A 27,810-nucleotide genomic window follows, 5' to 3' on the forward strand; every position below is an offset into this window, starting at 1 on the left:
AATTAATTGCCTGGAATTTCCACAGGGATTCACTGATGGACGACTGGTGAAAACCCTGGAGGAAGAGTGGTGAAAATGGATAAAACAGCTGCTTGCCATTTCTCCAGGGCTTCTGCTGATCCTCTGCTGAGGTTATGGAAAACTCCAGAGGGGGAGATTCTCATCTGATGAACTGTGCTTCTTCATACAACAACTGCTTATGATACAAAAATAAATGTGCCAATACCCAAACCGAACGTTCAGTACTCATGCGTACTCCACTGGCCAGAGCACTAAACACCTTGTCCGAGAATAGTAACTAGCAAGTGCCGTGGAAACCAGTGAAAATGCTGACTGGAAAAATAATAAAAGCAAATAACTGCAGATGCCGGAATCTGAAACCAAAAGAGAAAATGCTGGAAAATCTCAGCAGGTCTGGCAGCATCTGTAAGGAGAGAAAAGAGCTGACGTTTCGAGTCCAGATGACCCTTTGTCAAAAGCTGACAAAGGGTGACGCTTTTGACAAAGGGTCATCTGGACTCGATGTCATTCTTTTCTCTCCTTACAGATGCTGCCAGACCTGTTGAGATTTTCCAGCATTTTCTCTTTTGGAAAAATAATAAAACAGGTTTGATAAAAATAATCCTTATTTCATGATCCATAAATGGATCGAATTGTGGAACAGTTCCATAATGCAAGCACAGAAGCCACACTGAAAGGCTCTATGCATTTCACAAACATGTACAAAAGATGCTAATTGTTTGGTAGTTTGGAAGGTTCATTAAATTCTGGGCCTGTAATGCTATCAGAACTCCTTTGCACTTCTACATTGAAGACAATCCCACAAATACCACAGTTTCCACCCTGTACAATGTGCAAGAGAGGAGTGCAGTGTTGCTTACTAAATATTGGTGGCAAAAAAAGACACTGGATTTTAAATGAAATTGTTGGTTAAATTCAAAAGACGAAAGTGGGGAATGAAGGTAAGTTGGGTTCTGATGCCTACTTTTGCATGCCTGTGGGCTGATTTCAAGTTCCCTCCCTCGTACTGCAGGAAAGAAAGCTGTCTTGATCTCATATTACAAGAAAATTAAACAAAATGGACGCTTTCTCTTTCATTTCACATGCAGGAAGAGATTGCTGTAGTATTCCTATTGTGTCAAGTCATCCTCCCATACACAACAAGAACACCAGCTGACTTTACCGCCTGGCGTAGTGATATTGTCGCTGGACTAGTAATCCAGAGACACAGAGTAATGCTCTGGGGACCCGGGTTTGAATCCCACCACGGCAGATGGTGAAAGTCTAATGATGACCATGAAACCATTGTCAATTATCGTAAAAACAAAATCAGGTTCACTTTAGGAAAGGAAATCTGTCGTCCTTACCTGGTCTGGCCTACATGTGACACCAGATCCACAGCAATGTGGTTGACTCTCAAATGCCCTCAGGGTTGGGCAATGAATGCTGACCCAGCCAGTGACACCCAAATCCCATGAACAAATAAAAACTAAGGAGTCATTTAGTGCTACAAAATGGCCCTTTGTAACCTCATGGTAAAAGGAGTAAATGAGGTGCCATCGAACATGAACATACCACTCTTGGGATTTATGTTCTTCCCAATGTTTAAGGGTATGAACATTGGAGTTATACTGATATGGGCAATGCATTCACTCAGCTTTGACAAAGGGTCATCTGGATTCGAAACGTCAGCTCTTTTCTCTCCTTACAGATGCTGCCAGACCTGCTGAGATTTTCCAATGTTTTCTCTTTTGGTTTCAGATTCCAGCGACTGTGCAGAACCCAAAATTATCGCAGCAGTTCCTAAACTGATATAGTTTCTGTTAGTGAAATAAAAATGTGTTTGCATTGCAGAGTCCAGAAGAAATGTTAACATTTCAAACATGACCTTTCATTAGAAATGGCTACTTTCCATTCTTATTTTAGTATGTTACTATCTTTCTGAAATAGCGAAAAGCAGGGCTGGATTTTCCACCGCTACATTGCCCGCAATAAGGTGATGAAAAATGAAGGAAAATCAGACATCAGACCTACAACTACTGCACCTCACGTGCCTCGATTTCAAATTCTGTCCTTCCCCTTGTACAGGGAGGTTGGGCTTTCCTAATCCTAAACCACCATGTAGGCATGCAGATAGCAACAGGAAACAAGGCCTAGTAACCCACCTGATCTCCCTCCTTTTTACTTCTCCTGCTGAGTACTATGACCAGAGAAGATGGTGGTGCACCCTCAGTTAAAGGGGAAAGGCATACTAATTAATTGCTTGGAAGAAAAGGGTCTACTTGGCATGGGGGGGGGGGAACCATGGTCATAAAGGTGGTTCTCCAAGACAAGCGTAAGCTTGCTATTTTTTGAGTTTCATCTATTTTTGGGGCAATAGGGGTGGTTTCAGCATTTTGTCCTATGGTGTTGGAAGTTCAACTGCAGTTGCTTGTTTCCCTTCTGGTAGGGCTTTATTGCCTATGCAGGGAAGCTAAAGAGGTGCTGGCAGCAACCAATCAGCAAGCCCCTAATCAGGGGGTGTGTAACATAGTTAAGATGGTGGTGAAAAAGAGAGAAGGTGGTCATGCCTTCTTCATTAAAAAGTCTCACAACACCAGGTAAAGTCCAACAGGTTTATTTGGAAGCACGAGCCTTCGGAGCGCTGCTCCTTCATCAGGCGAGTCAATCCCCACTCCAGTCCAACGCCGGCCTCTCCTTCTTCATTAAGGGAACCCTTTTGGAATGCTGCACGTTTGAAGCTGCAAACATCTACTCTCCCAACGCTGGATAGTTCGACATGGTCTTCAAGAACATCACTGCATGCATGAAATTATAGAATCATAGAATCCCTACACTACAGAAGGAGCCCATTTGGCCCATCAAGTCTGTGCTGACCACAATCCCACCCAGACTCTATTCCCATCACCTCACACATTTACCCTACTAATCCCCAAGACACGAGGGTCAATTTAACATGACCAATCAACCTAACCCGTACATCTTTGGACTGTGGGAGGAAACAGGAGAACCTGGAGGAAAACCACACAGACACGGGGAGAATGTGCAAACTCCACACAGACAGTGACCTGAGGCCGGAATTGAACCTGGGTCACTGGTGCTGTGAGGCAGCAGTGCTAACCACTGTGCCACCGTGCCACACAATTTCTCAAGATATTTGAGAAAAAAAGACATCTAGCATAGCTGAGAATCCTCATGGCTGAGCTAGTGTTAAGGCTGCCCTCACAATGTAACCAGGTTGTGAATGTGCATCTTTACAACCTCCGTGTTCCTGTTGTGTGGGTGCACTTACCTTCCTTACCAGGTTCGTCGGCATGGTTGGGACCAACACAGAGGGTCAAGGATCCCCCCCCACCCCCACCTTTTGGGATTTGGACCAGCAACAATAAGTCAAGGTGGACTGCTCTAATGTCAACTTTGAATGGTCATGTCATGTACTTTTATAAATGTAATATTTTTGCAACCAAAAATAAAATCTGCCTCCTGAGGGTAGAGCCGCAAAACTGGTCACTTCAATGCTGCATTCCACTCAGCGGCCTTCATTTAAATATTGTGAGAGGACATCAGGATCAAGACTCTTAGCAGCTTTCTCTGTTTCTGCCGCAGAGGCAAGTTCCGTATTAGTGGTGGGTGCCCCCCTGGAATCCTACCTTGCATAACCAATAACATCCAGCCCAGGAAAATGTCAGTGTCACAGTGAGGAGATCAAGAGACAAGGAGTATGTCTTGTGACACCTTGCAACTCACCCCACAGCACAATCTGGTCCCTAATCTCCCAAAAGTTAAAGGAACTGTTGTTTGGAATTAGGGGTGCAAGTCCCCTCAGTTTCCCCCACTCACTTCCATAGTAACTTCAGTAGGAGTCGGTCAGAAACAAACAAAGATTCTACAGAATTTAAGGCTCTGAAGCAAGAGCAGCTCTGAGCAAGTTAAACTTATTTCTTATACTGGCCGTAAACTTGGGTGTGGCTTGTCTAAAGCAGACATGCAATCAGGTTGCACAAGTTTTTGCATCCAGTCAGCATAAATTAGTTGCAGAACAGGTCGGTCATCAGCCAAGCATCCATTAGTACGTTTATCCTCCGAGTTTCTGCTATTTTCATTGTTTAGGAAAAGATTATTCTCTGATTGGCAACAGATAATATTGGGGTGAGGTACAACTGAATTAGATTCATAACTTGGGACAAGCTCAGAGGTAGCTCTGAAAGACAAAGAAAATAGCTACAACTATACAGATTACAGAATATCCCGATTTTATCCAGCTAAGGCAGTGGATATCACCAGCTCCCAGTCTGAAGAGAATGGTTTCAATTCAAAACTCCACAAAATTCACCAATGAAGCCACAAAGGAATCCACTTTTCCTCACTTGAGAACCAATGTCAGCTTTAAAGTCAAGAATTTAAAACCTGAATCACTCAAGATGAACAGCTTATTCCAAAACATTTTGCTGCTTGCTAGCCAAGTGATGTCAGCAAGCCAAACACAATGCGTACTTTACTGTGGAGTTGCTGCTAATTTTTTCAGATTTGCATTTTATTCACTTTGCAGAACACAGTGGGTAGATGCTGCAATCTGAAAATGGCACAAATATCCTTTGTTTTAGTAACACTCTGTCCAATAAGTAAAGTTTGTGCCTGGGATTCTCTGCATAACAACTCAACTAATGATTGACATCACAAAGTCTATCTACCTGGGTGAAGGGCTCAGCCTGCCTTCTCAACTGTACTTGGGGGAAGAGAAAATAATAAAAACATAAAAATTGCTTATGTTTGCTGATCCAACAAAACATCCATCATGTCTTTGTTTCACACATTTCACTTGTGTGGCAAGATTCTTTTTCAGCCAAGAAACCTGTCTTTGTGCATAGTTCCTCGTTCCTTGCAAATTATGGAATCAACATCAATAATGTGGCAATGTTCCTGTTTAGAAAAGGGTCTTCTAATTTTCTTATCTGACGCCCTTTCAATTAGGAGGGCAGATCATTGCACTTCTATAGTCTGATTAGTGAGGGATGCCATTGTTCAAATAAAGTATGATTGGAAGTTTTTCAACACACCACAGGGATGTCTTGTTGCCAGGCAACACCAAAGTCTTTCAAAACCATGACTAAAATCTAAAGAAAGAAAACCAGTGCTCTTCAGAAAAGTGTGTCCTCCTGCATTCACTAGACAGAGATAACATTAAAACAAAAAACATTGCAATTCTCGTTTAACTCCAAACTTGTGGGGCGAGTCTTAGAGTTGAGCGTCAGTTCAGGGCCGGACATAACAGGGGTGAGAAACATTGAGGGCATCACAGTTCGAAGCACCCCACTCTTCCAGTCCAAAATAAGAAAGGCAGTGCGGACGGGGATAGAAAGTGCATCTCCGAAACAAAAATGGAAAACGCCCCAGCATCCCTGGATGGGAGCAAATGTCTCAGGTGCTGATCATTCATCAGAACCCACTTAAGTAAGTAAGTTTATTTATTAGTCACAAGTAGGCTTACATTCACACTGCAGTGACGTTACTTTGAAAATCCCCTAGTCGTCACACTCTGGCGCCTGTTCGGGTACACTGAGGGAGAATTTGGCATGGCTAATGCATATCCTTGGACTGTGGGAGGGAACTGGAGCACCCGGAGGAAACCCATGCAGACACGAAGAAAACGTGCAAACTCCACACAGACAGTGACCCAAGCCGGGAATCGAACCCGGGGCCCTGGCGCTGTGAGGCAGCAGTGCTAACCACTGTGCCACCCATGACTGAGCTACACCTAACATTAACTTATCCATAAGCACCACGGATACTACCTGACCTACAGAACGTTCCCCAATGTTTTCTGTTTCTGTTTCAGGTTTCAGACCTCTGCATTTTTTTTTTGCCTTTTGTTTGAAGATGAATCTCTGCTTCCTGAGAGTTGGATGAATAAATGATTAGGAATGTGGTTAAAATTCGTCGCCCTTTGCCCAGTAATTCTAACAGTGAAGAGAGAATGTTGGCCATGGACAATTCCTTGACCTTGATGGCTCGCTCCCAACTGGCGATATTCAATATTTCTTTTATTCCTCTTCCAAATGCCTTCATTACAAGTTCTGCTGTTTAAACTTTTCCGCCCCTCCATTTGGCAGTTATAGCTAGCTTGCACTGTTATTTTAATAGATCTCTTGGCTCAGAGATGTGATGGTCTATTTGCACACTGACATCATATACACCCATGTTTGCCGATAGAGTGTTTTTTGCAAGACCTTAGAGCCCCTTTAAATACCACTAGCTTCATTTTATTATTTACTGTTCTCCTATTACCTTCCAATGTACCAAAGTGTCCTTTATTTCTCTAAAACCACAAACACACACCCACTTTTATTTGGTAATTTCGAACTAGTTTGAGTAACACGACACTTTGGGGCCTCTTTTTAAGAATAGACTTTTAATTGCCCTTATTTCAATAAAAGCTACAAACTAAAGTCAAAACAGAAGGTGCTCTCAATTTTGTAGCAGGTAACTTTGTGCAATGTGAATCTGCTATAGGAAAGGCACAACAAAGACCAGTCAGGTAGGACACACTGTGACAGCATTCCTTGCACCACCTTCAACCAGCTAAATAGCAATTGAATTTGACGAATATAATTCATCCAGACATGAAGTGCACAGAAGTTTAGAAAAAGGGCAAAAGGAGAATGGAGGAAAGTGCAGTTCACTAACTAGGCTGTGAGGGTTGTGATAATATTTTCAGTGGCACAAAGAATTACTGGACAAGAAACAAAACTCATGTCAAACTCGAGCAGCAGGACAGTACAATACAGGTTGGGTTTGTTAGCCAGCTCGCTTTAGGGGATATCATCCACCAGTAGACACATAAGCAAAGTTTGGCTCATTCCAAGTTTAATCCAACTATCAAACTAAAATATTTACCAAACCAAGTAAACTTCATACTGAGAAACTAGGTCCATCGAGCGACTAGCATCTGGAGCTCAAACTTCCCAAGTCAAATCCATAGCCCAACGACAATTTGCTACTTCCTACACCTTTCTGAGATGCAAAGCACTAAACTACAACTGTCCAACTTTTACAGATGCAACATAGAAAGCATTCTTTCTGGTTGTATCACAGCTTGGTATGGTTCCTGCTCTGCTCAAGACCACAAGAAACTACAAAAGATTGTGAATGTAGCCCAATTCATCACGCAAACCAGCCTGCCGTCCATTGACTCTGTTTACATTTCCCACTGCCTCGGCAAAGCAGCCAGCATAACTAAGGACCCCACGCACCCCGGACATTCTCTCTTTCACCTTCTTCCGTTGGGAAAAAGATACAAAAGTCTGAGGCCATGTATCAACCAACTCAAGAACAGTTTCCTCTCTGCTATCGTCAGACTTTTGAATGAACCTATCGCGCATTAAGTTGATCTTCCTCTACGTCCTAGCACTACATTCCACACTCTCTCATTTCCTTCTCTATGAACGGTATGCTTTGTCGGTGTAATGCGCAAGAAACAATACTTTTCACTGTATGCTAATACATGTGACAATAATAAATCAAATAAATAAATAAAGTGCCCTTAAAAACTCATGATGTGGAGATGCCGGCGTTGGACTGGGGTAAACACAGTAAGAAGTTTAACAACACCAGGTTAAAGTCCAACAGGTTTATTTGGTAGCAAAAGCCACACAAGCTTTCGGAGCTCCAAGCCCCTTCTTCAGGTGAGTGGGAATTCTGTTCACAAACAGCCTGTTTGTGAACAGAATTCCCACTCACCTGAAGAAGGGGCTTGGAGCTCCGAAAGCTTGTGTGGCTTTTGCTACCAAATAAACCTGTTGGACTTTAACCTGGTGTTGTTAAACTTCTTACTGTACTTAAAAACTCATGCAGCTACCTCCCAAAATACAAGATGTTTACACATACAAATATCTCCCATTTAGAGCACTTTCTGAAAATAGAAGGGCACTTCTTTGAATATTGTTGCCAGCCATGGATCTCAATTTTCAGTTCAGCACAATGGGTAAGTGATATCAAATCAATGCTTTTAAATCTAATTTCATCGTAGGGTGCATTTTTCATATAAATTCGCCATCAATGTGCATACGATGCTATAAAGATGTTTATGATTAAAATATAACTACACAGCATTGGAGAGCATAGTATAGAATTGTATATAATACTGTAAGCCACAACAAATAAAATGTTTCTGAAATAGTTTTCCCAATATAAATATAGAAGTTTTAAACTATATTTCAAAAATAGATAAAATAAAACTATCACATATGTTACGGTTCAGAAGGAGACCATTTGGCCCATTGTGTCTACAAAGGTTCTCAGAATGAGCTATTCACCTAGTTCTATTTTCCCCTCTGCTCCCTATACCCTGCACATCTCTTTTGAATGCTTCAATTGAACCTCAGGGTAGGCAGGGTGTGGCGTAGAGGCCACCGTCAGATCAACCACAATATTATTGAATGATGGAACAGACTTGAGAGACCAAATGGCCTACCTGCACTGCAGGCATCATACTTCAGCATCTCAGTAGGCTTTTTCTCCAACTCTCAAGATAGAATGATAGGAACATTTCAATCCACAAACTACTCACCAATAAATACCTATCGATCATAAACTGCATTTGTTGGCAGCAAGATGACATAAGGGATAGCAGAACATAAACACCATTCTACCTTAGCAGCAGAATGACACATTGTGCCTTACACAGTAAAACAGTCCTGTGATTATGAAACATCCTTACACCTAACAACATGAGCAATGTTATTAGAGCCCTTGTAGCAGTCATCTAATCGCAACTTTTGACTTGCCCATTTCAACATTGGCTTCAGCCCGTTTCACTTGGCAATATTCGCATCTCAAGGTTCAAAAGTTGAAAGTTCAAACTTATGCCTGGATCCTGAGCAAGTAATCTAGATTAGCACTCCAGACATAATTAAGGAAATAGTGCATTGTCAAAGATGGTTTCCTACAGATTTTAAGATCCTGCTCATCTTCTCAGATGGGCATCAAAGATTGCATGGCATTAAATGAGGAACAACAGGGAATTGTTCCGACTAACATTCCCCCCCCCTCCTCAAACAATACCATCCATTTGTGGGATCTTGCTTTGCACCAAATAATTGTTGTAAATATACAAATACACAAAATTACTGCACTCTAAAGTAAAGAACATTGTTTGCCTTGTGGAGACCCCATGTGAAAGGTTCAAATTTGTGCTCCTACATTTACAAGATAATAGCCTGAAGTTTTCCACCATACGGAGTGTTGATGAGAAACACATCCCCTCTGACTACAAGAGCCCCGCTATCATTTTATACTCTATTGAGAGTTGATTGACACAAGCCAGGACTTCAGCCCCTCAGTTGGTAGAATGTCCTAGGAGCCAGAGGTCCCAGGGTGGGGGAGGGCAAAGGAAGGTCTGGTAGGTCACAAGGAGGGTTATCAGAGTCTGAGGGGGGTGGGGGGGGGATTGTTAAGGACGTCTGGAGGTCACCGGGCTTGAGGGAAGAGTGCCCCCCAGTCAAATGGAGGCACCCCACTCCCCTCCGGCTGAGATCAACCTTTCATCGTTTCCAGGTCTAGTCCCAACCTGTCATTAACCCACCAGCCTAAAAGCTGAGTGGACATAAAATCCTGATCAGTGGTACTTTCTTCTTAATCTGGTGTCAAATCCAAATCAGCATACGGGAAGAGTAAAGAATTCTCTGAAAGAGTCACCACACCAAAAATTAATCTGTTTCTTCAAACAATGACTAAACCAACGCATAAATTCCAGCAATCACCAAGCATTAGTTGATCAGTTTGTGCTTTTCTAGTAAAGTGAGAAATGGGAGGACGGGAGAAGAGAGGAGAGAAGAGAGGAGAGCTTGGATGGGAGGGGAGGAAAGGAAACAGAGAAAGAGGAAAAAAATTACCCAGCAGCCTGGGGACCAATACCTACCCTCAATTTCCCTCATGCTTGCAGAAGATGAATCTTATTCCATGTTAAATTGTAAATAAATGCGGAGGAGACGGGCAGGGGAGTAGTGTACAAACAACTCAGCCCCATCAACCCTAGCATGTAGCCAAGTTCCAATTGGAATGTATCACATTTACATTTTGGACATGGTGGCTGTTACATCAGGCATATAACCAGCACCTCCACTGATCAGGAAAATCGGATCAAGGTCCCACACAATTTCATAACATCACCCTATTCCCCCCCAACCCAAACCCAGTTAAATTAATTCCTTATACATGGAACATTGAGATATTTCCGAGATACATAAGAAAGTGCTATGTACATGCAAATGTCTCTTTCCATTCTTTCGGCCGTGCCCTGTGTTATAGACTTTGGCCCTTCACTCAAGTTTCCTAATAAAAAAAAGAACTCATAAAACAGCTATATACTCAAGTCACACGGACATTAAAAAGTCACAGTTGTCTGCTAAATTCTCCTGAACAACATTAATCAGGCTCATAAAGAGATGCATATATACATTGCTGTGGCTGGTCATATAACTAGCATCCTTGGCCGCGATTCTCCTATTGCGACCTGCAATTTTTCTGTCTGGTCGCAGTGGGAGGCGCGCGTCTGCAGCCTTGAACAGCGATTTGCACATGCGCCAGGAACACAAGCGCATCTCCCAGAGCCGGTGAACAGTCGCCGGTCAGACCACCCTGGAAACCTTTCAGGTCCCGATTGAATCTCCCTCACCACCAGGAGTACTCCATTCTGACGGGGGTTCAGACTAGCTCCCCACGTTCAGGGAACTAGCAAGAGACCCCACCGGAATGAAGGGGGGGCAATCGGGGTCCCCCAGGGGGTTGGGGCAGTGGGGGGGGATGGTGCTCCCTGGCATGGGCACCCTGGCAATGCCAACCTGTGCCCCACCACTGTCCAACAGGCATCGGGCAGTGCCAAAGGGGTGGGGCCTACTGTGGGCGGAGCCTGGGGGCGATCAGTGGGGTGTGGGGGGGGTCCTGCTGCCACTCTACAGCCAGGATCGGTCTGGGATGGGAGGGAGGGCAGTGATTGGGGTGGGGGAAATCGCCACTGCTGGTGGGTGGGGCTTGGACATTGGGGCACTCTGGGACAGGGGGTGTCAGGGCTGGCCCGGGAATTGTTGCGGTGGCAGTGGGGGGCTGGAGGGGTAGCATTGTGGAGGTCCCGGGCTGGCCGGCAAATTGGAGGTTGACAGTTTGGGGCCACTGTGCATGCACAGAGCTTCAGAACTGTCAGACTCTGGCACGAATAGGCCCCCCACCTGGGCTTCTAATGATATTCACAACTGGCACCTCATCAATGCACGGAATGCGGAGATTCAGGTGAGAAGCTGAACTGACAGAACAGTCGGGATTTAGAACAGCTTTCCCGCCAATTCAACACTTTTGGGAGAATCCCACCACCCCACCTTATGTTTGTAACTTCAGGTACTCCTGCAAATATTCAAGTTCTAATTTGCCCAAGAGCTCAATTTGTCCGAGATGACAACACTTGTTTTTTTAACCACCACAAACATTTCAATGAATATTTTAAAAGATTTTTGGCAAATTGCTGCGCTCGTTATACCCCGAGCTGGTGAAGGATCATAGCTGCCTGGGTACAGCAGCAGTAGGCATTTCCAGGCTGAATATCACACGAGTGAACATCACCCTCTCTCAATGGTGCTTGCCAAATTACAAATCATTTAATACAGAGTTGCACCCACTAAGAATCAGGTTGAAATGACTAAATCAATCTTAAAGTGGACCCCAAAAGGCAATAGAAAATGAAGACCTTCATCCCATCAGTTCAGACAGGGCTTGAACCCGACGCAAAGGTTGAAGTTGTGGAAGCACTGATAAAGGCACAGACAAGTCTAAATATTCTCAGTTGGGTCTGGTGGAAACCTAATCATGTTGAAATAAATTGAAATATGCTGCAATGTAGGCAATAAAGTCCTACCTTAGCTTCATCATTGATGTCCCACGTAAAGGAGATGGCATTGTAGGCGATTTCTTCAATGTTACTAATTGTGTTGAAACTTTCTTTGTAATCAGCTGCAGGAAAACAGCAATAAGGGACTGATCACTCACATGAAGACAATATTCTGCCATTGTCAAAACCACTGTCTGTACATTGAATCACCATTTTGCCACTGGCCAAACCACAACAAAAATGAATCATCATTTAAGGGTGGATTTTCGCAACTGGCATGGATGTTCACATATTGAAATTACATGTTAGGGGTTTGGGTGTCAGGCTTAGTAGGCCCTGCAGGGTTTTTGATCCAACAAAGCTAATGACCGAAAAGTCCTGTGGAGCATGTTGCCTTAATGTCCCTATTCTCAATGTCTTCATGCATGAACACTGGAAGCACAAATTCATAAAATGCATCTTTACGTTTACTTGACTTCAGAGGGTGTTCAAAGAGAAATACAATTTCCAACATTGTTTTAGGAGAAATATTTTATATTCAGCCTTCAGGGGAACAGAATTAATAATTAAAATGCCTCCACCCAATTCTTCATAGAGTTATAAAATCCCTACAGTGCAGAAGGCAGCCATTTGGCCCATCAGGTCTGCACTGACTCCCTAACAGAGCATCTTACCCAGGCCCCCCAGTCTATCCCCATAACCCCACATCATTAACCTACTAATCCCCCTAAACTACACATCTTGGGATACTCAGGGACAATTTAGCAAGGCCAATCCACTTAACCTGCACGTCTTTGGACTGTGGGAGAAAACCGTTGTACCTAGAGAAAACACACGCAAACTACACACAGTCACCTGAGGCCAGAATTTAACCCAGGTCCCTGGGGCTGTGAGGTAGCAGTGCTAACCTTCCTTCCTGCAGAAACTGAATGTACACAAATATATTGCAGGTGGCACAGTGGTTAGCACTGCTGCCTCACAACGCCAGGGATATGGGTTAGATTCGCGGCTTGGGTCACTGTCTATGTGGAGTTTGCACATTCTCCCCGTGTCTGCGTGGGTTTCCTCCGGGTGCTCCGGTTTCCTCCCACAGTCCAAACGATGTGTGGGTTAGGTTGACTGGCCACGCTAAATTGCCCTTTAGTATCAGCAGGACTAGCTAGGGTAAATGGGGATCGGGCCTGGGTGGGATTATGGTCAGTGCAGACTCGATGGGCCGAATGGCCTCCTTCTGCACTGTAGGATTCTATAAAACATTCCTTACTACTTACCTGAACTTGCATTTTTTTTCAGGTACAGGAGAATTTGAGATTGCAGATGTGGTTTATGGAATGCTAACCTGTCCAGATCACTCTTGTACAATGCTTCACATTGCATTTGACCCATTGGACTTTCATAATGATCCTATTGTTTCATTCAGTACCCAAGAATTGGTGTACTCTGGTAGTCTGGTTGCAAGGGGTCTTTTATCTGGGTGACCCATTCCAAATGGTCTCTGTAAAGCTTAAAAAGTTGAGGCCTAACTATCCAAAGCATTTATTTTCCTAATAGTCTGGGAGACCTCGAGGGCAAGGAGGAGTTAACTGTCTAAAGCAGACAATTATGTGTTGATAAAGCTGCTCATTTGAGGTGCTCATTTTGCTAGCACTCTGGAGCCACGACCCTTCACACACCGGCAATTTGTATTTAAGGCGGCTAGATTCATTTAGTCTGAATATTGGCTTTCAAGACCCATGCTAATCTGAATGCTATCTCATTATACCTTACACTGTGACTCTTTCACAAAAGCTTTCAAAAAGGTTAAAGCAAAGTTCTAATGTGTTGATTTTTGCCTTCAACTGTAAAGTTCTGTTGAGAAATCAATTCCGGCTTTCTCATGGAAAGCTACTAAAAAAATGCATTCAAAACAGATGAGTCGGGCCTGAAACCTAACAATAGTCACTGACGTCTTGCATGACAACCAGCTGTGTCTATCCTATAATTATTAAAGCTTTGCAATTGGTGTTAGATTGCAAGATAAAACTCTGCCTGTCAACAGTATAAGTGGAGGAAAGAAAAGGAATTTGCATATATGTCTGCTTACATTAATTTCCTTATGACTATAACGAGACATACTCCTGGAAATCATTGGTCATGAAGGATGATCAAGTCAAGCCTCGTGAATTAAATTGATGCTGGACTACAAACTAGCTGCAGCCAGAGCATGTACCCACGAGAATAATTGCAGATGAGACACACAGTCAAGATTGATTAATCCACTCTGGGAAAAGAACCCAATCCAAAAAAAAATGTATATTCAGTAAGGCTGAATGTTTGCCTGACCATCTGTCAATGGTCATTAACAATGCCTGGGCAGCACATTCCCTTCATAATTGAAGCATAATGCAAATGGTGTGCACTTCACCCCACCCGAATATAGTAGTTAATTAAGCCATAAGCACACAACCAAAGCCACCAGACAACAAGTCTGTGGGCAAGCACTGAACTGTAACCTAACACTACCAACACTCCCCAGAATCAGTCCTCAGAGTCACACATAAACCATACCACAATGTGTGTGTGGCTCGCTATTACATTACCACATATACTGCATCTTGTACACCATTAGCATAACAAGGTGACATTATATGGCAAACTACTCCTGAATTCAAAGTCAGTTGTGCCACCGCCCACACCAACCCAGCAAATGTGAATGATCCAACAAGTTGAACAAAGCAACTTTGAATTAAGAGGGGTACTGGCACCGGAGAGTAATTGCAAAAATAATTTTCAGGTGTCACATACAATGGCTGAGACATGTAGCACTTGGAGGTGATTCCTGCCCATTTAAGTACAAAATGGGGGCGGCACGGTAGCACAGTGGTTAGCACTGCTGCTTCACAGCTCCAGGGACCTGGGTTCGATTCCCGGCTTAGGTCACTGTCTGTGTGGAGTTTGCACATTCTCGTGTCTGTGTGGGTTTCCTCTGGGTGCTCCGGTTTCCTCCCACATTCCAAAGATGTGGGGGTTAGGTTGATTGGTCATGCTTAAATTGCCCCTTAGTGTCCTGAGATGTGTAGGTTAGAGGGATTAGTGGGTAAAATATGTAGGGATATGGGGGTAGGGCCTGGGTGGGATTGTGGTTGGTGCAGACTCGATGGGCCAAATAGCCTCTTTCAAATGGTGTGTAGGGTTTCTATGATTTCTATGAATAAAAATGCAAAGTGAGGGTCATTCGTAAAGTAGACCCGCTAGCTGGTTGAGACCCCACTACAGGCAAGTCAGAGGCTATGGATCTCAGGCAAATCAAAGTCCTCTGACAAAATTAAGATCGTAAGAAGTCTCACAACATCAGGTTAAAGTCCAACAGGTTTATTTGTTAGCACAAGCCTTCGGAAGCTTTCGGAGCGCTTCATCAAGTGAGTGGGATTTTAGTTCACAAACAGGGCATATAAAGACACAAACTCAATTTACAAAATAATGGTTGGAATGCGAGTCTTTACAGGTAATCAAGCCTTAAAGGTACAGACAATGTGAGTGGAGAGAGGGTTAAGCACAGGTTAAAGAGATGTGTATTGTCTCCACCCAGGACAGTTAGTGAGATTTTGCAAGCGCAGGCAAGTCGTGGGGGTGACGGATAGTGTGACATGAACCCAAGATCCCGGTTGAGGCCGTCCTCATGTGTGCAGAACTTGGCTATCAGTCTCTGCTCAGCGACTCTGCGTTGTTGTGTGTTGTGAAGGCCGCCTTGGAGAACGCTTACCCGAAGATCAGAGGCGGAATGCCCGTGACCGCTGAAGTGTTCCCCAACAGGAAGAGAACAGTCTTGCTTGGTGATTGTCGAGCAGTGTTCATTCATCCGTTGTCGTAGTGTCTGCATGGTCTCCCCAATGTACCATCCTTTCCTGCAGCGTTTCAGGTAGACAACATTGGCCGAGTTGCAAGTGTATGTACCGTGTACCTGGTGGATGGTGTTCTCACGTAAGATGATGGCATCCGTGTCATCGACTTGCAACTCAGCCAACGTTGTCTACCTGATACATTGCAGGAAAGGATGTCCCGAGGCATGGTACATTGGGGAGACCATGCAGACGCTACGACAACGGTGAATGAACACTGCTCGACAATCATCAGGCAAGAGTGTTCTCTTCCTGTTGGGGAACACTTCAGCGGTCACGGACATTCGGCCTCTGATCTCCCGGTAAGCATTCTCCAAGGCGGCCTTCACAACACACGACAATGCAGAGTCACTGAGCAGAGACTGATAGCCAAGTTCTGCACACATGAGGACGGCCTCAACCGGGATCTTGGGTTCATGTCACACTATCTGTAACCCCCACGCCTTGCCTGAGCTTGCAAAATCTCACTAACTATCCTGGCTGGAGACAATACACATCTCTTTAACCTGTGCTTAACCCTCTCTCCACTCACATTATCTGTACGTTTAAGGCTTGATTACCTGTAAAGACTCGCATTCCAATCATTATTTTGTAAATTGAGTTTGTGTCTTTATATGCCCTGTTTGTGAACTGAAATCTCACTCATCTGCCGAAGGAGCAGCGCTCCGAAAGCTAGTGGCTTGTGCTACCAAATAAACTTGTTGGACTTTAACTTGGTGTTGTGAGACTTCTTACTGTGTTTACCCCAGTCCAACGCCGGCATCTCCACATCAAAATTAAGATCTCCAGTGCAATTTTAAGTTAGAGAGAAAATTAAAATCCTGCTGAGCACCAAGGGCATCTGTGTGTTTCTCATCTCAGTTAAGATGAGTTGCAACTTTGAAATCTGCTCATTTGTGATTTTTCCTTTTGGTTAGTGACCTCAAGATGCACTGCACCCTTATGATGTGTAACACTCTAGCTTCATTGTTCTAAGTTGGGAAGGAAGAAAGAGAATGTTATATTAAGTTAATCTTTCTCCACACCCATAGAATCATAGAAACCCTACAGTGCAGAAAGAGGCCATTCGGCCCATCGAGTCTGCGCCAACCACAATCCCACCCAGGCCCTACCCCCTTATCACTACACATTTACCTGCTAATCCCTCGAACCCACGCATCTCAGGACACTAAGAGGCAATTTTAGTATGGCCAATCAACCTAACCCTCACATCTTTGGACTGTGGGAGGAAACCGGAGCACCCGGGGGAAACCCACGCAGACACGAGGAGAATGTGCAAACTCCACACAGACAGTGACCCAAGCCAGGAATCGAACCCAGGTCTCTGGAGCTGTGAAGCAGCAGTGCGAACCACTGTGCTACCGTGCCGCCTCTAGCTATGACTGTAACACTACATTCTGCACCCTTTCCTTCTCTATGCACAGTATGCCTTTGTCTGTATTGTGCGCAAGAAACAATATTGTCCACTGTATACGAATACATGTGAGAATAATAAATCAAATCAAAGAGCAACAGCAGCAAAAGAGCACTCAACATTCAGCAAGAGCTGCTTAAAACAGCATTTTAGTGGAATGTTTGGAGATGGCTTATCCATCCAACAGGACCTACAAAATAATGATGGCTTTTCTAGTCATGTCTGAGGAGGTTGCATTTCTCAAGACAGATTATCTTTGACCTTTGCAACCACCGAAAGGAAAATCTGTTGCCTGCTCCACAAAAAGACCATGTCTTGCCAGTGGCTGCCAAGGGTGATAATTACCCTGAAGATCTTTGCCTCAGGATCATTCCAGGGTTCTGCCCTGGACATCCAATGCAGTCAGTCAGGCACAGCAAGTGCAGCAGGGAAGCGATCAACACTTTATTTTCCAGGGTGGATCAAGTCATATTATTTCTCATTGATGATCACAGTCAAAAAGAGAGACACAGTTCACATTGACACACTATACCACACTGTCCCACTTATTTGTTGCTTCTTTAAACAAAGTGCCTTTTATTTCATTGCAAGAAATTGCTGGTTCCATACCGATGTCAATGCAGCGTTGTTTCGCAGTGTGCTGCCGGGAGTGCCAATATTTCCAATGCCGAAGTTGCTCATCGCGGATTTTATCATCACCAAAAACAACCATTATTACACTCTGAAAATAGAAGAAAATCCAGAATTTTGCATCATAATAAGGAAGTGGAAACTTTAAACAGGACCAGAAATAGAATCCCTACAGTGCAGAAGGAGGTCATTCAGTCCATCAAGTCTGCACCAACCACATTCCCACCCAGGCCCTATCCCCGTAACTCCACATATTTACCCTGCTAATCCCCTGACACTAGGGGCAATTTAGCATGGCCAATCAATCTAATCTGCACATCTTTGGACTGTGGGAGGAAACCCACGCAGACACAGGGAGAATGTGCAAACTCCACACACAGAAAGAAAATAATATGTGCTGTCCCATTTGCTGCTTGCAATTCTTTCTTTATTTTTCAAAAAAAGGGGTTTGATATTAAGTATGTGTAAATCAGGGCTAGAGAATCAGCACTCCATCATGCATCTCTTCTGAAGAAAATAAAAAATTGGAGATGACAAGTTTCTGACTTGCTATCACCCGTTTTACAATATCACAAAGTTTGAATCTACACCATTTATTAAGAGCTTGGGTTTACAATACGATGCTTCTTTCAAGGACTATATCAATTAATGTTTTTTTTAAAATTCTTAAATAAATGAAAATGGTGTGACCTTATTTGTGCAGTTAACAGTTAGATCTTATTTCAATAAAATACAGGTGACATTCATACAAACGACTAACACTTACCCTGACTTTGCTGACTGGATGATGGATTTCATCATTGGAACCCACTTCTTTGAGTGTGATGGGATAAAACTGCCCCTTGTTCAAGTACGTCATGGTTCCATCACCTGTTTTCTGTTTTAGTGACTTGGAAGCTTCCAACACATATTCAAATGTACTTCTGTGAAACAGTAAATTTAAAAAAAAATTGAACCATAAATCCCACACTCAGCTAGAAAGCTAGTATTTTTCTACTCCACGTACATACTTATATATCAGAAACATGCATTTCTGCCAGAATAACATAGTTCAATAACTTTTGACAGCATAAAAGAGTTGGTTTCTGCCCTGATAGCTGAATGGATGAAGTGCATCAGTGAATCAACACATACTCAAAGATTTCCTGATCAATCACCTGGTTAGTGGGGTGAGTCCAGAACTAAGGGGCATTGTTTGAGAATAAGGGATAAAACTTTTGGACCTGAGGTGAGGAGAAATTTCTTCACCCAAAAAGTGGTGGATTTGTGGAATTCACTACCACAGAAAGTAGTTGATACCATAACATTGTGAGATTTCAAGAAGAAATTAGATATAGCTCTTGGGGCTAAAGGGATCAAAGGATACGGGGAGAAAATCAGGATAGTGAATTTGATGATCAGCCATGACCATATTGAATGGCGGAGTAGGCTTGAAGGGCCAACTGGCCTACTCCTGCTTCTGGTTTCTATGATTATAATGTAAGATGAATAGGATTAGGAGGAGGCCTTTGTGCAGCACAGGTCAGTTGGCTGAATAATCTGGATTGTAGACTCTAATTGTACATGGTGATTGTGCCATGTTAGCTGACCTCAAATGATGCAGCAGAAGCTGGAGCACTACATTTAATACCAGCCCTCCTTGGCCAGGTTTGGATAAATTGGCCAGGGTTCTCACCCCCAACTGCTTCCCAGCAACCTCTGCTAAAGTTCACATGGATATAGGGCTAGGGCAGATTCAGGCTCAGTCCTAATACACCCCACTATTAACCAACCTGCTGATGCTCACTATTTGAGCTCAAGGAATGGTCAACTGAGTGCCAGAGGGTAACCAGCATCCTTGGAACTGTACCCCAGGAAGGAATTATTGCTTTTAAGGGGGAAGGCGAGGAGATGGCAGCGTAGAAAGGAAAAAATCCATTCATAAACATTTATTTTCCAATGAATCTGCAGGAAGTATAACATCAAAGTAGACAATTGTTTCACAGGATAGATCACTATGATTCTAGCACCATCCATGGAAGGTAGTAGGCAGTCAGGTATGGGGTTGGGTAGATATTCTGATATTTTCTTTGATTACCTTTGGAGATCAAGGTGCATCTTTGTATAGCTTTTCTCCCGTAAATTAAAATTGACGGGGTGAAGTTTGTGGTACAAATTATCTTGATGGACTGAATGGTCTTTCCTGGTTCCTTGCTTTCCTAAGTACCCACCTCTCACAGAAACAAACACTCTGTTAAAAATCATTTCGCTCAGAATTACATTTGAAGAATCCTGAAAACTTCTATGAAACATCTGATCATTCTGCCAGTCATAGAATCCCTTCAGTGCACAAGGAGGCCATTCAGCCCATCAAGTCTGCATCGACTCTCCAAGCTTCAACTCTCCGAACATCTTAGCCAGGCTGTACATCCATAATGCCACGTATTTACCCCTCTAATTCCCCAACCTCCACGTCTTGGGATACTAAGGGGCAATTTAGCACGACCAATCAATCTAACCTGCACATCTTTGGACTGTGGGAGGAAACTAGAGCACCCGGAGGAAACCCATGCAGACACAGGAAGAACATGCAACTCCACACAGACAGTCACCCAAGGCTGGAATTGAACTGGCGTCCCTGGCACCGTGAGGCAGTAGTGCTAACCACTGTGCCATCAAGCCACCCTTAGCCCCACTGAAGAAATGGTCCTTTGCTCACTATGTGAATTACTGGTCTTTACATATTACAAAGACCAAGTTAACTTGGTCATTGTAATTAGGCGAAAGAAGATACAAGCTACCATGAGGGGTTTTGATTATTGCCAGTACATCAAGTGTGTTATACAACAACAATGCACTTTCTGGTCCTGGATCACAGAATTATAATCTATTTAATACACCCAAGTGTCTATGGTTATAGCCAACACGGTCTGCTGTTGAGTGCTAGTTTGAAGTTTTGTTCAAGAGCTAATGGCTGACAGAAAGTAGTGCTGATTAGATTCTGTATTCCACAATAGATTCATAGAATGTTAAATCACAGGAACAGGCTTTTTGCTCCATCAAGCCATCGCGAGTGTTTTTCTCCACTTAAGCCTGGGTTGAATCCTACTCTCTGGCTTGATGTGATTTATTATCTATTTATCACATGCCACTGCTGTAACTCACCATTACACATAATGTAGAAACATTTTAAAAGTTCCAAGTGTTAGCAAGTAATATTTGAAATGTAATAATTAATGTGTAAGAATACATATATATCAAACTCCCACAAGATGATGATAGGAATATTAAAAATATTTACCTCATTCTATCAAAGGCATACTCCTCTGAACTCATTGTGGGCATTCGAATGTGGAGATCGGTAGGAAAGCCAAATACCTGTTGATAAAATGAAACATAAAAAACATAGAATGAAAAAGCGGCTACTCAGGTCATGACTACACTCATGCATAGATTAGAGCTACATATCCCATTATGGAATTTAATTTGCTTAGAACAGAAAGTTCTAAAAAAAAACCTTTATCCTGACCCCAAAGATAAATGATAAATGTATAACCAATATATTGAAGCATAAGCAATTGCTCGCCATAAGTGTTATTCACCCGATTCATCAGCAGGAATGTATGGACTGATTTATGCTTGCAGTAATTTTCAATTTCAATGTTCTACATGCAATTAAACAGATTTTTTTTTTGCAGAAGCCTTTTAACACATTCATTATTACATTTGACAATGAGCAACTTTTTTTAAAATCACATCTTAATGGATTCTTCCCAAACCACTGGTGAAAATTATTTATCTCATTGACATTTTTGGAGGCCACTTTGAGCAAAATGGCTGCTGCATTCACTCACATGGCAACAGTGACTGCACTTCAAAGCAATTCAGCGTCTGTGAAATGCTTTTAGATGTCCTCGGAGAAAGAATAAATGGCAAGCTTTTTCCTTCCTTATGCAAAGTAGAGTTACAGTGCGGGCTATAAATTTCCCTCTCCATTAATCACATCGGGTGGCACGGTAGCACAGTGGTTAGCACTGCTGCTTCACAGCTCCAGGGTCCCGGGTTCGATTCCCGGCTCGGTTCACTGTCTGTGTGGAGTTTGCACATTCTCCTCGTGTCTGCGTGGGTTTCCTCCGGGTGCTCCGGTTTCCTCCCACAGTCCAAAGATGTGCGGGTTAGGTTGATTGGCCAGGTTAAAAAAATTGCCCCTTAGAGTCCTGGGATGTGTGGGTTAGAGGGATTAGCAGGTAAAATATGTGGGGGTAGGGCCTGGGTGGGATTGTGGTCGGTGCAGACTCGATGGGCCGAATGGCCTCCTTCTGCACTGTAGGGTTTCTATGATTTTTTTCTATCTTAATCAACATCAGCCTAATTCTGATGCACAAACAGGCTGTTGCTGGTGAATGAACTTAAAAGCTATTTTTCCTTTAAAGCGACAACGCTCTTGACTAGGGCAGGAGTATAACTTCAATCTGTGTTTGTGGACGTATTACTTGCTCACCCAGGATGAACACCAAAACATATTTGTATTTGCGCTTATGCAGGTTTTGATCCATTCCCGAGTAAGGCTGTGCATGGATGGTACTGTGGCAGCCTAGTTCTGCTGATAAAATTCTTCTTTGAGTGGGTTTCAGCCCCATTCTGGGACTTACAGTAAATAATTTAGGCAGCACGGAGGATTGCTGCACTGCCAAAGGTACCATGTTTCAAATAAAAACGGTGAAATTAGGTTCCTGCTTGCAAACTCTTCTGGACATTAAAGGTTTTGTGACACTAATTGAAGAAAAGCAGGTAGTTCTGGCCAACTTTCTTCCCAACCCACTGGTGAAAATTATTTATCTCATTGACATTTTTGGAGACCACTTTGAGCAAAATGGCTGCTGCATTTACTCACATGGCAACAGTGACTGCACTTCAAAGCAATTCAGCGTCTGTGAAATGCTTTTAGATGTCCTCGGAGAAAGAATAAATGGCAAGCTTTTTCCTTCCTTATGCAAAGTAGAGTTACAGTGCGGGCTATAAATTTCCCTCTCCATTAATTTCAACAAAAAAGCAGTTGGAAGTGTTAAACAGGAAAACAGCACCTCGTACTCATGACTACCTTTCCACTTAAAAATCAGCAAATTAAGATTAAATATACACTCACTCTATTGTGATTCCTCTTCCCCATCAGTTGAGCAGCATCTTATGCACGGCTAAGATTTTCCACTGACCAACCTGTGATTATTCCCCCAGATATTTTATTAGATTGGAAAACCACAGGTTGGCAAGAACTGGAGCAGAAAGACTGATTTGTTTATCAATTCAGTCTTTTAATCTGAAGCCCTTTTTGGGTCCTCGGGAGGATCTGATAGCAACGTGCTGTCACAGCATTTATCCTGGTTTCTATCCCGATTTGGTAACAGTGCTGAGGTTAAACCACCAGCTTGACTGTCACATGGGGGGAAAAAATCATAAGGTCTTGGGATGTCCAGAGCTGGTGAAAGGCACCTTGTATTTTTTTTGGTGATGGCAGCCATTTCAGAATTTTTGCAGAAACATGGACAAAGAGGCAAAGCCTGTTGTCGTACGGGCCATCAATAAGATTGAAAATAAAAGGGAATGCAAAGTAGTGGTGACTAGGTGGCGTCAAACATGGGTGAAGGCCTATTTGTGTTCATAGATGAGCACACAGTGTTACAAGACGTTGACCTTTCAAGAGCATCTGTTATAAAGTTTTCCATTTTAAACACAAGGGGATAGAAATTCACTTCTGGACAATAATGTAAAATGAGAAGGGATAAGATCCATGTTTAATAATATCTCATGTGGTTTGGTGTCATACTTATTTATCATGCTTAGCGCCTTTGGACATTTCATCATGTTAGAGTGCTATATAAATGCAAGTTGCTGTAGACTTGAAGCATTTTTTTTTCTACATTCAGTGTACTACATACATACGTGGTGTGTTTATCTGTAACTGCGGTAAACAGAAACAGCTGTAATGGTGAAAGATGCTTAGTGGTTACATAATCTATAATAATCTATTATTCTCATCTATCTGTAAATGGTTGCGGTAAAGGCTGTAATTGAAGTTACTGGTCCGACGAGGAAAGTTCTAGTTAATTACGGGCCTAGTGTGTTCTTGTTCCATGTGATGGTGTAATTGTTCTATATTATGAAATAGAACATAAAAGTAGCTCAAAAACACTGGGCACAATAACAACTTGCATTTATATTACATCTTTAAACTAGGAAAACACCCTGAGGCACTTCAAAAAAAAATTGACACCAAGCCACATAATGAGATGTTAGAACAGATAATCAAAAGCTTGGTTAAAGACGTAGGCTTTAAAGAGCAGCGTAAAGTAGGACAGAGTGGAATTGCAGAGAGGCTTACGGAGAGAATTACAGAGCTTAAAGCTGAGGTAGCTGATGGTGGGGGTATCAATGGTGGAGTGGTTAAAATTAATGTGCAACACACCAGAATTTGAGAAGTCAGTTGTCTCAAGATGGTTGTGGAGCTAGAGGAGGCTACAGAAATGGAGAGGGGAGAGAAGAAGAAGGGATCTGAAAACATGGATGAGAATTTTAAAACTGAGGCATAGTCAGACCGAAAGCCAACACAGGATGGTAAACACAAGGTTAATGGGTGGACGGAATGGTGCAAGCTAAGATACAGGCAGCAGACCTTTGGATGAGCTGAAGCTTATGGAGAATAAAAGATGGGAAAGAGGCCAGAACCATCCCATTTCTTTTCCAGATTTAAACATGTCTACCTCTTGCCAAGCCTGGCAATCCCTTCTATGTTTCTTTCTCTCCAATTATACAATTAATTGACCCAGAACTCATTTAACACAATGTTTCTTTGGATTTTTTGCCCTCTAATTTGCATTGTGATCAGACCTAGTAATCGTAGCTGATACTTTTCCTTAACAGTCAATGGTAGCAATATCAATTCAAACTATACTCAAACTTGATCAACTGAATTTTTAAAAAACCACAACAGGGGCACTGTATTTGTAAAATAATTATAAAATTGGAACAAATTCACAGATAGAATTTGTTCCTCTTGATTCCAGCTAATTAGAGCTTTATAATGTATTAGTTAAATAATGGAGATAGAAACCCAGCCCAATGTAGTAAAAGTGCAATTTGATCACTGAGTATAAAAACAGGAATGCTGGAAAGATTCAGATCTGGCAGCATCTGTGGAGAAACAGGGTAAACATTTTGAGTCTGTACCTTTTTCGCTCCACAGATGCTGCCAGACCTACTGAGTTTTTCCAGTATTTCCTGTTTTTATTTCAGATTTCTAACATCCACAGTATTTTGCTTTTAAATAACAGCCTACTTTACTACATGATAACAGCTGACACTTGTTAACATAATTCACCATTTATGCAAACAGGCATTTCTTTGTGAGAGATTTTAAAAGAAACTATAAGTCTCTGATTTTGTTTAGTTAACTTTACTACTTTCAGTAATGCAACATTTTAAAGACACGACTTTCTCACAGGCCTCCTAATACCTTTCTTGAGTCAGTGCACCCGCTGACTGTTTTAACCCACTCCTATATTTACACTTCGCCTACCCCACCAAGCAGGAAGAAACTCTGGACTAGATGTGTCTTTTTACAGGCGTAATATGGACACCACAAAGCATGATTGTGTAAAGTAATATCTGTGCCTCAGGACAACTTGAAAAATGTCCTAGTTGAAATTGGTACTGACCATTTTCACTTCCAATGATTTACTGATCACTGAGCAAACTCAGTAAGTAGATGACATGGCACACTAAGATTCAGCTTCAACTAACATTGCTGCAAGGAGTGGTATGTGCTATGGTCCATTGGAACACGACTTCATGGCATAATGGAATATTGGTTCAATTCTTCCCATCCAATTCTGTGGCATTCTCAATCTCTGTCATGTTATTGTGGGGTAACATCAGCAAGGATAGAAATCAAGTCACCCAAAACCTGCTGCTACACACCTCATAGCACAGACTCAGGTTGGTACTAACATTGAGAGCTGATCATTTCTGATCTCTCCTCAGGGCAGCCGAATTTAAAATGCAGGATCTTTCCATCATAAAGGAGACCAATAAATAACTTAAATTATGCCATGCAGTAAATAACTGGTTTACCTCTTGAGAGCCTGGCTTGAAAGTCTCTGTGAAAGTGGTGTCCGGAGTTCTTCTTTGTGACTGTGCAGTTGGGGCAAAGTGATCACCATGGGGATTTCGGTCATAGATGACCGAGCGTTCAGGAAGCTCGCTGCAGTACGATGTTGGTGGCATTCCCACTGAAAAGTTATTAGGGTTCATTTCGGTTTTAATGGAGTGGGTCGGTACTGTTGTGACAGAGACAGTGACAGTAGTGTCTGGGGTTGTAAACTGATTGACTTTGTCGTGTGCTACAGGATGGCCGGGCAACACCAAATTGACCGGCAAAACTCTCAGTTGCTGCACTCGGCTGTCTGCCGTGGAAACGACTGGGTGATCCGCTGCAGATGGCACGCAATTCCTTGAAAAGACAAGACAATGGTTTCCTATGAGTAGTAATACAACAGCAATGTGGAAAACCACTCAAACATTTTCCATAGAATTCCATAGAATCCTTACAGTGCAGGAGGCTGCCATTTGGTCCATTGAGTCTGCACCGACCACAATCCCACCCAGGCCCTATTCCCGCAACCTCGGATATTTAACCTGCTAATCCCCTTTAAGCTGACTTCTCACAAAACGCACAGTTCTATTTGAACATCAGGGTAGATTCTGATTGGGAGAATAAGTAGATCAGCAGCACATTCTAGCAGAGAAGTGTCTCCCCAGCCATAGGTGATCTTGAGCATTCGTCATGCGATCACAGTTTCCATGAATCCCTCACCTGAATCAGGTAGGTGCTTTTGAAGTCTTTTAGAATGGTGGTGACTGCATTGCTGGTAGTCGGGGACAGTATTGCTACTGACCCATTGTGAGGATGTTGATGCCTGTCAATGTCAGGCAAATCCACTCAAATTTGACCCCAAAGTTCTTATAATCATGATAAATGATTAAAGGAAGAGTCGAAGTGGAAGGTTTCAACAATCTGAAGTTCAAAATGGAATAAAGTTATCATTTTTGTTTTGCAAGTCCAGCATTTCCCAAAGACTTGTGGAAAAATTAGGGCATTTCAGACTGGTGAGAAAAGCAGAGCAAATCAATAATGACATGCAAATGAATGAAAATATCAAATCTGACAGGAGGGGACAGACTACAGGCTAGACGTTGTTACTGGGCTGTAGTAAAAGCATTTTTCTGAATGAATGACTTTTTTTTTTGAAGGTTTCATAACACATCATTTGTCACTATAGGGTTCAATGGCTATTGGGTGAATGGGCATGGAAGTGCCATAGCTTGGCATGGAGGGTATGAGGGACCATGGGGGCCATAGCGTGGCATGAGTAATGTGTTCTAAACTCATCATGTAAAAGGTTCCCTCATTCAGACTACAGTTCACTAAACCTCTTGAGGTGCTGCAAACCACTAGGCCTTTCTTGGCCCAATTCTTATGAAAACTGCCTTTCCCTGCAATGCAACTAGCCAGATCAGGAGTGCAGTGTGTTGTCTTGTGACACGAACCGTCCTGCACTCTAATAACAGCACTGGTAAAATTCAGAAATGCTGGGGATGAGTTCAGAAATCCCAGAATTAGATCACCGCCACCATTTTCACACCTACAGAGAGTCTCGCACCATCCCCACCCATTCCATTAAAATCCAGCCCAATGACACGGATACACCCCCCCCCCCTCCATTTCCCAGGGGGAGACAGTGACACGGAGATATCCCACCCCAAAAAGGAAGACAGTAACGCTGAGGTTAAGCAGGGGGATCTCAGGTATTGTGAATAAAACAGCAATGAAAATGAAATGGGTTCATGGGCAAAGATAGAAATTGTACATGGAATTCATTTTTGTTTCCACTAAAAACATGCAGGAAATGTAATGCATCAAAGAACACCACCATAATAAATGCTAAATTAAGTGAGTTTTTGTTTGATTTATCATGTAA

At 42.8% G+C, this 27,810-nt stretch overlaps 1 protein-coding gene across 2 annotated transcripts in view; it reads right to left on the reverse strand.

Moving 5' to 3' along the window:
• Nucleotides 1-27,810, reverse strand: part of grhl1 (grainyhead-like transcription factor 1) — an 85,284-nt gene that overhangs the window by 31,475 nt on the left and 25,999 nt on the right. For both annotated transcript variants that reach the window (XM_078213150.1, XM_078213149.1), the window contains exons 5-9: nucleotides 25,904-26,282; nucleotides 21,078-21,154; nucleotides 18,564-18,720; nucleotides 17,777-17,888; nucleotides 11,903-11,997 (exon numbers count right to left, since the gene is read on the reverse strand). In XM_078213150.1, the coding sequence (XP_078069276.1) occupies nucleotides 11,903-11,997; nucleotides 17,777-17,888; nucleotides 18,564-18,720; nucleotides 21,078-21,154; nucleotides 25,904-26,282 (820 nt within the window). The remainder of the gene's footprint in view (nucleotides 1-11,902; nucleotides 11,998-17,776; nucleotides 17,889-18,563; nucleotides 18,721-21,077; nucleotides 21,155-25,903; nucleotides 26,283-27,810) is intronic.

The sequence above is a fragment of the Mustelus asterias genome, chromosome 5, assembly GCF_964213995.1.
Source record: "Mustelus asterias chromosome 5, sMusAst1.hap1.1, whole genome shotgun sequence".
NCBI lineage: Eukaryota > Metazoa > Chordata > Chondrichthyes > Carcharhiniformes > Triakidae > Mustelus > Mustelus asterias.